Raw genomic sequence first — 13091 nt, forward strand, 5'->3', positions numbered from 1 at the left:
TGATGGCATATTTATATTTAAGAAATAAAAGATTTTCATGTGGCAACTTATTTGACAACTATCAAATTGTTTGTCAAATTATTTGTCTTTTTTGCAGTTGATGAATAATTTTTAGGATTTTGTCTAAAAAATCTTCGAAAATGTCGAAAAAGCCGCTGCGATCACAAGCAAGAGGTCTTGTTTATAATGTCTATAGAAAAACATTCGATGAAGAAGGGTCAAACACATCACAATTTTCAATTTTGAAGATTTTATTGGTAAATTGGACTTACCCGTTTTGATACTTTAAATTACAAAATATTATATGTAGGTACCTATAAGTAATATTGTTTGTTGATTAGAATTTAATTTTATGAAAACTTATTACAGGAGTTTCCAATACGGCTATTCGTCAAGTCCAAGCTGTCCAAGTCAATTTTATAATGTGTGTATCTGTTAATACTTACGAAAATAAACATAGTTTTATTTTATTTTTATTTTATTTTATAAAAAATTATAAGCAGTTTTGATCTACATTATCATTATATCGATATTTTCACATGGCATACTGGTAATGAATATACAAATATAGGTATGTGTAAAATGTATAACCTAAAATAATATGTATAACCTGTATAAAAGTAATATGTATAATTGTATATTATACATGTAAGTATGTACCTACATAATATTAAGTGGATAATATCTCATTATTAAGAACAGTTTTGTCCACTTATGTAATGTGACTAATTATATTGAAATCAAAATAAAAAATAAGCAGTATCAAGATCGTTCAGTCCATTTTCCCTAGGGTTGCACACTCTAAATTTTGATTTCCCTAATTGCCATCAGATTCTGGTTTACCTATATTAAGTAAGCATAAGTGAGCAAAAAGGCTCGCAGATTCCTTAGAAAATAAAAATAGTCATACAGTTTGACTAAGTGCTGTGGATACAATGTTTCATTATTTCTTGCTACTTCTAATATGGGAGACATCTTGATTTGCCTTACCAGAACTGATAATTAATTGTTTTGACTGGGGATTGAACCCAGAAATTAACAAAGGATTCCATATCATGAAGACAAGCAGTATTATTTACTATAGGAATCTTATAAATAGTTTGTACACATGCATAAGAATCTTTGAAGAGTGTATGGCTACTACCAATAGCTATATTTGAGGAGATGCTTCAGTAAAGTAAGTATAAACCACAGGCAGAATTAAAATATATATTATTAGAAATTAACTTCACCTTTTGATTTGCTTGTAGAAAAATGAAATATATATTTAAAAGTGACATTTCACACTTATGAGTTACATGCGTGAAATGTCACATTGACAGTTCATTGTTAATGATGAAATATAGATTAAAATTAATTTTCTGCATTTTAGCAAATGTATAAGTAAATTGAAACATCTCCTTAAATATGTTGGAAAATAAAAACTATTCTATATACTACATAATTGTAGTACTTACTACAGGCATTCCGAAGAAGATTATCAAAAGATAGAGTGTACAAGCGTTATATATACATGTTACTAATAGAGTTGCTTGAAGATTACACATTGCAGTGATATAATTATTAATAATTTAATTCTTACTCGTGTATTAACTTTACCTCAGTATTATACAACGAATTTTAAACTTACTTCATTCATTATATTATTTCTTTGCGGTTGCTTTTAAAACAGTAGAAGTAATTACTTTATTTAATTAATTTACTGTCGATCGCTTGTTTAAAAAACATTATTTTAATAGTGATATAGAAGGGAGCTTTGTGCTTTTTTCATGCGCACATCAATTTTAATCTTTATAAGCCAATTATTTTTCACAATGTAAAATTTAGTGTTATTTCCCAACCATCAAAGTTTTATATTAAATACCAATTAAAAAGGCATGTATTTAAATTTCAACGCTTTTACTTATTTTTTTAATAAACAAATAAATCAAACTATACCTAACAATTAATTTACTCCATTTAGATTTCGAAGAAATCGTCATAACCGTTTCCCATTTATTTTCCTTGGTAACTGGTTGTTCGTGAATAAAAAAAAATATGACGCATTAATTTACACCAAGTCCAAGGTTCAAGATAAACGTATAAAATTTGCAATTTATGTAGTTATGTACAATAACTTTAATCATTTCACTGTAGAACTAATGAATCATTTAACATTTCTTGTTTATTATTCGTAGTCTAAAAACAATTAACAAAATTACCATTCAAATTTGGAATTCAAATACACGCCTTTATTTTTAAATCCAAAAATTTACTCTATGGTTGGGAAACACTAGTCTATGGTACCAATTAGGTGCGTACCTCCCATTTGCATCATAGTATCATTTATGCACATTCCGCCGCTAGTTGTGTTATCGACAAAACTCGTTCGCACGTTGTCATTCGTCGTGAATAGGTACAGCACCAACGGCTTTTCTCTACAGCCATAAACAAACATAGACCACCACCGTTAATAATCATAGACTAGATAGAGGGGCATTCGATTTTTAAAGAAGAATTCTAAATTTAAATTTGGAAAAGGGTAGAGAGGTTTTTAAATTTTGCATGGAAAAAAGTATTTACAAATTTGAAATAGGAACAAATAATACCGCAACCAATATATACAGAAAATTCGTTTCCTTCAAAAGCATCCATGACCGTATTAAGAACAAGCCACCAGTACCAATTTTAACCGCAACAATTGCACAACCAATCACGATTTGGAGTCAAATCCATTAAAAATAATGTCCACAATTAATTGTATACATTCATTTTTATCGAGGCCTATTAAATCATGTTTAACCGCGAGAATAAATCAATTTAATTCATAAGTACCTAGTCCTTCATACTCTGAAATATCGAATTATCAAATTTTATTTATACAACCAGGAATTATTTTCTTTTAAATCCGTTATAAACCAGTGCATGCATACTGTGTATCTCAATGGTTTTACATCGTCTATCAACATTATGAAAACTATTAACCTACTTTCAAGCATATCACAAATCACAATGCAATCAAAACATAATATGGATACAAACAAGCACATGATCTTGACTGGCTTTGACCTCTAAAACGTGATTTGTGTTGCTAATAGGTGTGATTATGACTAACACATACACATTACATATTCCTCCACCGAAACCTGTCACCTTCGAGCGAGCCATTGCTGCGCAACATCATATAATCCGTCTGTACTTTAATGTCCTGTTTATTCTCATATATTTTTAATATAAATTCGACAATTGGTGTGAAATTTACCTATAAAATTATCACGTCTACATAAACAATTGAATTCGAACAAAAACAAAACACAGGCTGAATAGGTATTCCATAATTTGAAATTCAAACGCGAAAAAAAAAAACAAGACATAAAAATTAAAAAGTACAGATAGCTTTGGCGCCAATTCTATGACGTCACGCGTCAATTCCCGCCCCGTCCTTACCGCCATAGAACATGATCGTATCGTTCACACAGAGACTGCCCGAACGGGTCTGCTCCGTAAACAGTTTATGGATGTTCTTTTGCTTGCTGAACAGGTATAAAACTAATGGATGCTCCCTGAAATGATCCACCGTTCATGTTTTGATACGAATGTTTGCGATGGTAACATTGGACTCCTAAAGGCTTATTACGTAGGTAGGTATCTACTATAACAATAACATTATTATATAAATTTATAAAGAATAGAAAAAATTCGATCACGAGGCGGGACTCGAACCCGCATCCCTTCGCGCCATTCCGGGGCGGATGCCCAACCAACTCAGCCACTCGTGACCCGGGGTCACGAAGGGAATGGCGCGAAGGGATGCGGGTTCGAGTCCCGCCTCGTGATCGAATTTTTTCTATTTTTTATAAATTTATATTTATAAAGCATTTGAATGCCATAAAACCAAAAAATATAAATTCAATAACATTAATTATTACATTTACCTACTGTGTATTATATGGCGTAAGCGTAGAGATAAAAAACGGTAATTTATATTATGTATTAAACGATATTATTCTTGGAAAATACTACGAGTTTGAAACTTCATTATATTATAAAATAAATAAAACACTTTAGAAGTCCAAATAGGTTTAACCGATTATGATTGGTGCTACCTCAACTTAATAAACAAACAAAACACACGACTTTCAAGAATAAAATAACATATTAGATAAAAATCACACAAAACTTTCCCCAAAAAACATAATTTCTCCCATCTAGTTGTGGAGAAAAGATTTTATGAATCATAATTAAATAAAAAAAGTAAATTGCTCCGAAAATTGTTTTTATCTTCTAGCGTTTTAATAAAATAATTGATACATATTCATAAAATCTTTTCATTGGACAAATTACACCTTTAACAAACACAAACAAAAAAAAAACTTGACGATCAAAAATAATATTAGAATTTCCATCCAATTTGTGACTATTTCTTATTTAATTTTACAGGGGAATTATTCTACAAATAAACAAAATCTATAGCATTAAATTAAAACCCCACAAAATTAAAAGCAGTGATTTTTTATATTTTTTTACAAGATTAAAAACTGATTTGTCCCCAAATGGAGACTGATACCAAATAATCTACTTATTAGATTTTTTAAATAGACTATGCAAAATAGTGTTATATTATTATAATGACCCCAGCAAATTCAAAATGTTTCTCGAATGTTATGAATCCCAATGCTGAAGCCGTTAAGCGCCAATATTTTAGGCCAATGTATGACTAAATGACATTGAAACTTGCCCTTAATATCTACAGATTTATTTATTTAATCAGATAATGAAAATAATAATACGATTTATATATCAATTATAGATTAGGGATTAGACTGGTCTATAAATAATTCTGTAGATGTACTATAGATAGACTTACCTAGCGTTTATGAATTTGATTGCTTCGTAGGCGTTCTCTATTGGCACTATTGGTAGGATAGGGCCAAATATTTCGTCCTCCATGATTTTATCGTTAGCGGAGACATTAGTGAGTATTGTGGGTGATACATATCTTTCCTGTGGGTCACTTTTACCACCGATAGCAACTTTGTCTTTGCTGGCGTCCAGTAAGGATTGGATGCGACTGGAATAGACAATGTTTTTGGATTATTTTCACATTTCATGAGGAAAAAGGCTGGAATCTGTCTGTAAAATTAGAATAATGGTGTTTTATTGTAGCTATCAAGTGATATAAGAGTTTCCTGGCTATCCAAAATAGCTTTATGTGAAATTATTTTTGTGGAATATTCTGGATAATTTGGAAGGCAGGGCAAGATATTATAAATAATATTTCATCATAATACAGGGTGTCTAAAAAGAAAGTTTATATTTTGTGGATGAATAAAAAAAAAGTAAGCGGTGTAAGTATTGAAAAAATGTTTATTAATTATTAAAGTGAATAATATGGGAATTTATTTCTCAAAAATAATATCGTCCAAATGCAGTCCATTGCATTCACGGCACTCATTTAATCGAACAGTAAAATTACAGTATTTATGATAGCTCGGCAGGTAGACACAGTGATGGCTGCCATTTCGTGCTGGATATTTTCTTCTAAATGCTCTAGAGAAGTTGGTTTGTTGGCATACACTTTAGATTTAAGATACCCCCACAAGAAATTATCAATAATAGAAATTAGCGAGGAATTATTGGCCCTTACTTTTTCGAAGACGAAAGGGGGCGTGCAGTTACAGTAAACTCAGAGCGATGGTAGACGAGTTTTTAGTGCCTGCACTGCAAAACTTTCCTGCATCACACACATCCAATATGTCTTTACCTCGAATTCATGAATTTTTTCCGGGAAAATTGATCTCTAGGAGAGGTGATATAAATTGGCCTCCACGCAGCCCTGATTTAACTCCCATGGACTTTTTCTTGTGGGGGTATTTTAAATCTAAAGTGTATGCCAAAAAACCAACTTCTCTAGTGCATTTAAAAGAAAATATCCGACACGAAATGGCAGACATCACTGTGTCTACCTGCCGAGCTGTCATAAATAATTTTAGTGTTGGATTAAATGAGTGCCGTGAACGCAATGGACTGCATTTGGACGATATTATTTTTAAGAAATAAATTCCCATAATATGCACTTTAATAATTAATAAACATTTTTTCAATACACCGCTTACTTTTTTTTGTATTCATCCACAAAATATAAACTTTCTTTCGAGACACCCTGTATTATAATGTATAGTTACTTGGATATTTTAATTATATGCGAACATGAATAAAAAATAAAACCATGAACATGAATGTTAAGGTCATTAACAAGGTATTTCCTACATTTTAAATTTTAATATTTAGTAACATACTTTGACGGTTGACCTCCAAGGCATATTTTAATTTATTAACTTAAATATCATAATTTCTATGTATTTTATGTATGTATTTTGTTTCAAACACATTTCGTACATTGTAGAATTAAATGTTAGTACAAATTCAAGTTCAAGAAATAAATACTTACAAACATTTTTACCAAAACCGAGGTCATGCAAACAGGTATTTGATACAATTTAAAACGTATTATATAATTTTGCTAATTTGTTTATCTGCACTTATAATAATATTAGGCATGAGATAACTACGGTAATTAATGTGAAAATACCATGTTTATTCATATTGATTACTGAGTATTAATTAATTTTTGGGTAGGTTGAAAGAGAAATTAATTTTTGAAGAATTTACTTACTAAAATATTGTACTTATTTGATTATTGTGAAATTAGTATTTACTGTAAATTCATAACCCATATCTATACCTATAATAAATCTGTAGAAGGGTCAATTCTGTACATTGAAAATATTGAAAAAATAAATAGCAGGGGGTGTTACTGGATCGATACCAAGCCCAAATATGTGATTAAAAAAATTTTTGTCTGTCTGTCTGTCTGTCTGTATGTTCAGGCATCACGTGAAAACTAACGGTTCGATTTCGATGAAACTTGGTATAATTATACCTTATTATCCTGGGCATAAAATAGGATACTTTTTATCCCGGAAAAATACGTAGAAAAAAAAATCGTAATTTTTCTTAATTTTTCCGCGCGGACGGAGTCGCGGGCGGAAGCTAGTTATTGAATATTTATAAAGCACCTCTAACCTAACCTAACCCAAACACAGGGATGTCATGATAAGAAATGGAAAACGCGCAAGTTTAATTAAAAATTTACAAAAAACTCAATATTTATTGAGTTTTTTGTAAATTTTTCAACATTTTTGCGCTGTTTTCATTCCCTAACTACCCAGTAGGTATTAACATTTGAAGTACCTATATGTGTAAGTAATCTTTAATTATAAAATGAGAAACAATCAAGAAAAAAAACAATAGTTAGTTTTTTGCGGCATTACATTTTAGTTACATGTTAAAAGAGAGTCAAAAAAATGATATTTCTTAAACACAATTATTTCCTATTGGTCGTAGCGTGATGATAGCCTATATATAGCCTTCCTCGATAAATGGGCTATCTAACGCCGAAAGAATTTTTCAAATCGGACCAGTAGTCCCCGAGATTAGCGCGTTCAAACAAACAAACAAACTGTTCAGCTTTATAATATTAGTATAGATTATTATACAGGAGAGACCGATTAGCGCAAACTATGTATAAAACGTCACCATAGTAATCATTACGGTATTTTTTTCTATAATTGCTCGTACAACCACAGATTGCTAGAGTCACTACGGTACAAAGTACAGTGATTAAGCATTATGTTCAACCGACTTGACAATAGGAGGTATCATTGCGATACAATTTTTTTCATTACATTTAAGAAAATCATCAGATATATCTGTTATTGTATCGAGATCAAAACAGACAGTTAAAAAAAAAATAGACACTGCTGAAAATATTTTCGAGTTATATAGCTTGTTAGAGTCTTGTACAAACCGTCCTGGTTTTTAGACACGCTAGAGAATCCGGGAATTTGAATGCATTTTCCATAATTAAAAAAAAAAAGCGAAAAAAGACACACTTATACATATTTATGTATACGATGTAGGTACCTATATAAAATTGTCCTACAACACTTATAGCCTTAAGTAACAACACTATTCCATTAAACAGAGTGTAGACGATTACGCAATTAGTGCAATTACTTCGACCATTCAGATATATTGTAATACCTACCCCATTAGAACTATTAGAAATATCATAAAACTATTATATGTTAATTTTATGATAGATAAAGTGTATTAAATGGAAGTTTCGCTAAGTGCTTCGTTGGAAAATTATTTGCAATTAATGTTAGTTAAGAATTTAGACCAGCTTTTCATAAACAGTTCTCCTAATTTCCCAAAAATGTCAAACCTAAAAAAAATCTTGCTTAAACCACCCCTTTTCCAAAAAAAAAAAAAACAAAAAAAAAACGTCAAATTAGATCACAATAAATACATTCACTATATTTTTAAGAAGTCACCTAACACTAAGCCTAACACTAGCAAAATATAAAACAGACACACAGACATCGAAGATTCTTCTACTCAAGCAGTAGAGTTCCTTATCCTTTCAGTTAGGTAGCCTTAAAATAAGAAAAAATGTCAAAAAAGACTCACCTAAAATGCCTATCATTAATAATACGGCATAGATCGGGCGACTTCTGCGGATCCTCCCCGTACCATTCCTTCAGTATTTTCTTCGCTTGCTCCACGAATTTGTCCTGTACCTCCTTGGAACAGAGTATATAATCCGGTGCGATGCACGTCTGGCCGACGTTGATGAATTTGCCCCATAGTATTCTTTTGGTTGTCACCTCCATGTCCACTGTGTTGTCTATGTATGTAGGACTGGAATTAAAGGATGTCCGTTATTTTTAGCCGAAAGCGAAAGAAGGAAGGTAATGTTTTTCGAGTGTATATCTTAATATATATAAATCTCGTGTCATCTTAATATATATAAATCTCGTGTCACAATGTTTGTCCTCAATGGACTCCTAAACCACTTAACCGATTATAATAAAATTCGCACACCATGTGCAGTTCGATCCAACTTGAGAGATAGGATAGTTTAAATTTAAAATCGTTTTAGAGAAAGCGGGCGAAGCCGCGGGCGGTAAGCTAGTATGTATGTATTTATGAATATTTCTTTGGCACGCCCTACAGCCCAAACGTCGTTGTAACTTGTAATCATCAGAATGTAGTGACATAGGGTATATTCCATTGGCAGTATAGCAGAGAGAATATTTTTTATGAAATATTTTACTAAATCATTCAAAATAATTGTTGAATAAAAACTATTATTATACGCGAGTATTTCATCTAGACTTAACAGCATTTACATAATAAATCATAATTATGATTGAATTCAAAGATTATGGAGGTCAGCCTCACTTGTTTGTTCTCTTTAACTTTTATTTGACAAAATGTATGTTATGACAACCTAAATATCCATCCAGCCCGTACCTACTATGGCTCAAAAAATTTACTTCATGACGGAGTTAAAATATACAATAGCCTACCTACAGATATAAAACAAATAAAATCATTAGGATTGTTCAAAAAGAAATTAAAACTTCATATACTACAAAATGAAAATATTTCCTGTAATAACTATCGTGTATAAAACTTAAAAATGTAAACAACTGAAATAAAATCAGCAATATAAAGAAAAATAACAACGATCACAAAGTACTCTTATCACAGTCACTAGTTAAAAAAAAAAATAAAAAAAAAAAAATATATTATAGTATAAAGTGTTAATTATAACATAAAAAGTATATATACAAAAATAATCAAAAGAGTAAAAACCATTATAACATAATATTATATGAATTATTATATAAAGTAATAAACAAAAAAAAAAAACAAACAAGAGTGTATATATTCAAGATTGTAAAATTACTTTAAATAGTTAAGTCATTTACACTAAATGTTTAAATAAATTTACAATTAATATTTATTTTAGTTCATGCACTCGATGTCACATTTAGTTGATTTATATCCGCGTTAGCATTCCTTACGAACACAGCCATACCGTCATAAGACGATATTATTGTACAGAGTAGTTCTCCGCTCACCCGCAAGTTTTTAACATTTTTGTCAAGGTGTACAAGTTAACACTATTGAATTAGAATAAGTGAATTGTAAAATTCTTTTGAAATAAATGTCTCTAAACCTATTTTTTTATGAAGGGTTTATTTAATGAAGGGTACAGGATAATAATATTTTTTTACATTTCATATAAAAATATTATCTAAGAATGTAATATTGTAATTAATAAATTGAAAAGAAACATTTTATTAAAGCCATTACAAAGAGTCGATATAATATTATCCTAGATCACTTATAAGTCTAAAATTGTCCACATTCGACCTTCAAACCTAACCGTTAACCCTCTACATTGTTGGTAAAGAATGACTTGCATGCACATTATAATTTTCCATTTACATAATATAATATAATGCACTGGACAAGACAATACAACGACAATTCATTGTATTCCTTCTTTAGAATTCTATGGTTTCACTTTCAATAATATAAACGTACGTTCACCTTAAGATGCGTACAAATCTGTGGTAAACTCACAAACAATTAATTGGTAGTGGTCATTGTTAATATACTACACAAAAAATGAAAATAAATAAAACTTTGTACTACGTAACAAGAACTTTAAACCAAGGAAGTTTCTTCCGAAACAAGACCTTTCGTTCCAATTTCCATTAAGAAAGATGGAAAAGATTACGCATCCCATTTCTGTTTATGAATGTTATTTAGCCATAATGTACCAAAGTGCAAAAATTATCAAAAATTGTGTGTTGTATTGTACGCTTGTGTGTGTTTGTCTCTGTGTGTATGTCTTCAACTCACCTCTTGCCTCCCAGCTCCAACGTGACGGGTGTGAGGTTCTTAGTAGCCGCGCTGTAGACAATCCTGCCAACATTCGTGCCTCCCGTGTAGAAGATGTAGTCGAACCTGTGCTTTAGCAGTTCCGTTGTTTCTTCTGGCCCTCCTTCTATTGTTATTATCGCGTCCTAAATGAAAATTTGTTGTTTGTCAGCGCAATATGCAATAAGTATCTAAGGTTATTTCGTTCGATAAGTAATGTATAAAGCATTGTAAGACTATTTGGTAGAACCATTTTTTCTAATGATTATGATTTTCTAATAGAAAAAGTATTTAAATTACGAAAAATATTAATAACAGTTCATATTTTAACTTAAAAAGATATTTATATCTTCTATTAGAACTGCCAAGAAGTAGCAAAGCACTTACGCTGTCCAAATACTTGGGCAGTGTCTCCGCCACGAATCTAGCGGAAGCCACGGCAAGTTCACTAGGCTTGACTATCACAGCATTACCAGCGGCTATAGCCCCAGCCATGGGGAGCAGCAGCAGTTGGAGGGGATAGTTCCATGCGCCAATAATTAGCACCAGACCGTAGGGATCATTGTATATGACCACATCGTCGAGTACGTTGACGAACGTCTTCGGCGGCTGTTGGGGAGATAAAACACATATGAGCAGAGCCATTCACGAAATGATGGCATAAAGGTTTTAGAAGTCGAAGGTACGGTAAATAGTAAATACATGTATATGTTGCTTATATGGCTCAAATGATGAGAATCAGATCTTAGGTACCGTTGTGTATCACCACATCGTTAAAGAAATAAAATATAGAATATACTTGGGTCTTTTGATCAATTTTTTGATGTTTGGACAATTACAAGTAGATACGTCATTAGAAGAAGTGCGTTTTAAAAATAGTTTGTATTGTAGTAGTAGTGCGGTTTATAAATAGTGTCGGTAAAGCGTAAGGGCAGATGCATTTAGTATAAGTTTAATTGTTTGATATCTTTTATTTTAGATTTCCTTTTAATTACAGTAATGGCAATTAGCCTTCCGTATCCTGTATCTAAGACTTTCGTTTCACAATAATGCACTGATTAATGTATGTAACTCTATGAAACGTTACTTACATTGCAGTACGATATTTAATTATTTTCCAAATACAAATATTTATTTATAACAAGTATTCGAATTGGGGTTGACATTCCACCAACAGAGGTCATCGCACGGTTCACTCTTGCGCATTACATATACCATTTACTTAGTATTTAGAATGATTAGTTGGTTCATTATTTTTAATTTTGGTATTTGTTTGCCGACATAATACTATACAAGTAAAGGCTATAAGGTGTTACACTACATATTATAAATAATAAAATAAAGTCGTCTATCGCGTCTGTCTGTCTGTTCGCGATAATCTCAAAAATTACTTTATTAATTTTCATTCTGTTTTCACAAATGGATAGCGTGGTTTTTTAGGAAATATTTTGTTCATAATATTAAGATAGGTCGAACATAATATTATTTTCTCCAATACACTTTCTATATTTGAGGAGCCTAATTAATTCATGATACAAATTCAATGCAATTTGAGGTACACTGATATGAAATGCTCCTTCCTTGTCAAATTTTCATTAGATACAAGGCCATGGGCCATAACTTTTTGAAAAATTTCTATTTTGATTGAAAAAAAAAACAATATATTTTTTTTAATTATTTCACCACTGTAGCAAATTTGTACTGTGCTGTATTTTTTATTTTTCTCAGTCTAGTGATAAATTAAGTTAATAATATTTACAAAATATATTTTTGTTATGTTTATTCATTTTTGATAAAGTACCCGTGTAACTCAGTGTCAAGGTTAATCAATATGCAGATAATACGGTTAATGTTAGGTAGATTGTGTTTATAGGTACATGGTTACATTTTATATCAACTTAAATCCTACACGTCACTCACCATTTGTTCAATGCAAATTCTCTATTACATATTAATAAATGGTTTTATGTATATTTTTGAGTTAAATTTATATAAAGTATGAATGATTAAATAAGTACGATATGGAAATGTTTGAAGAAAATCGCCTTTTACGAAACTACAAAAGTCGAAACTTTGTTAACTACCTCCTCAATCGGTGTTTACAAAATTTTCCATTTTGGTATCAATGAATAATATTATAATAAGCTGATATGTGATGAATAAATTTCATTAAAAAAACGAAGAGAAGAATATCATAATACCTGCCTTTTTGTACGTTTTTCTATTTTTTGTGTTTTTTTTTGTGTTTATTTTGTTACTGGTGTAAATAAAGTATTTATTCATTCATTCATTCATAATATCAAAGGAAG

The 13091-nt window shown here is 30.7% G+C and overlaps 1 protein-coding gene across 4 annotated transcripts in view; it reads right to left on the reverse strand.

Annotated features, from left to right (window-relative positions):
• Positions 1–13091, reverse strand: part of LOC123698839 (aldehyde dehydrogenase, dimeric NADP-preferring) — a 44937-nt gene that overhangs the window by 4631 nt on the left and 27215 nt on the right. For 3 of the 4 annotated variants that reach the window (XM_045645618.1, XM_045645620.1, XM_045645621.1), the window contains 5 exons: positions 11170–11391; positions 10765–10928; positions 8515–8745; positions 4847–5050; positions 3427–3542 (listed from right to left, as the gene is read on the reverse strand). In XM_045645618.1, the coding sequence (XP_045501574.1) occupies positions 3427–3542; positions 4847–5050; positions 8515–8745; positions 10765–10928; positions 11170–11391 (937 nt within the window). Of the gene's footprint in view, positions 1–2301; positions 2418–3426; positions 3543–4846; positions 5051–8514; positions 8746–10764; positions 10929–11169; positions 11392–13091 lie in introns of all 4 variants that reach the window. The other variant, XM_045645619.1, reaches the window with a different exon arrangement.

The sequence above is a fragment of the Colias croceus genome, chromosome 17 (assembly GCF_905220415.1).
Source record: "Colias croceus chromosome 17, ilColCroc2.1".
Classification (NCBI taxonomy): Eukaryota; Metazoa; Arthropoda; class Insecta; order Lepidoptera; family Pieridae; genus Colias; species Colias croceus.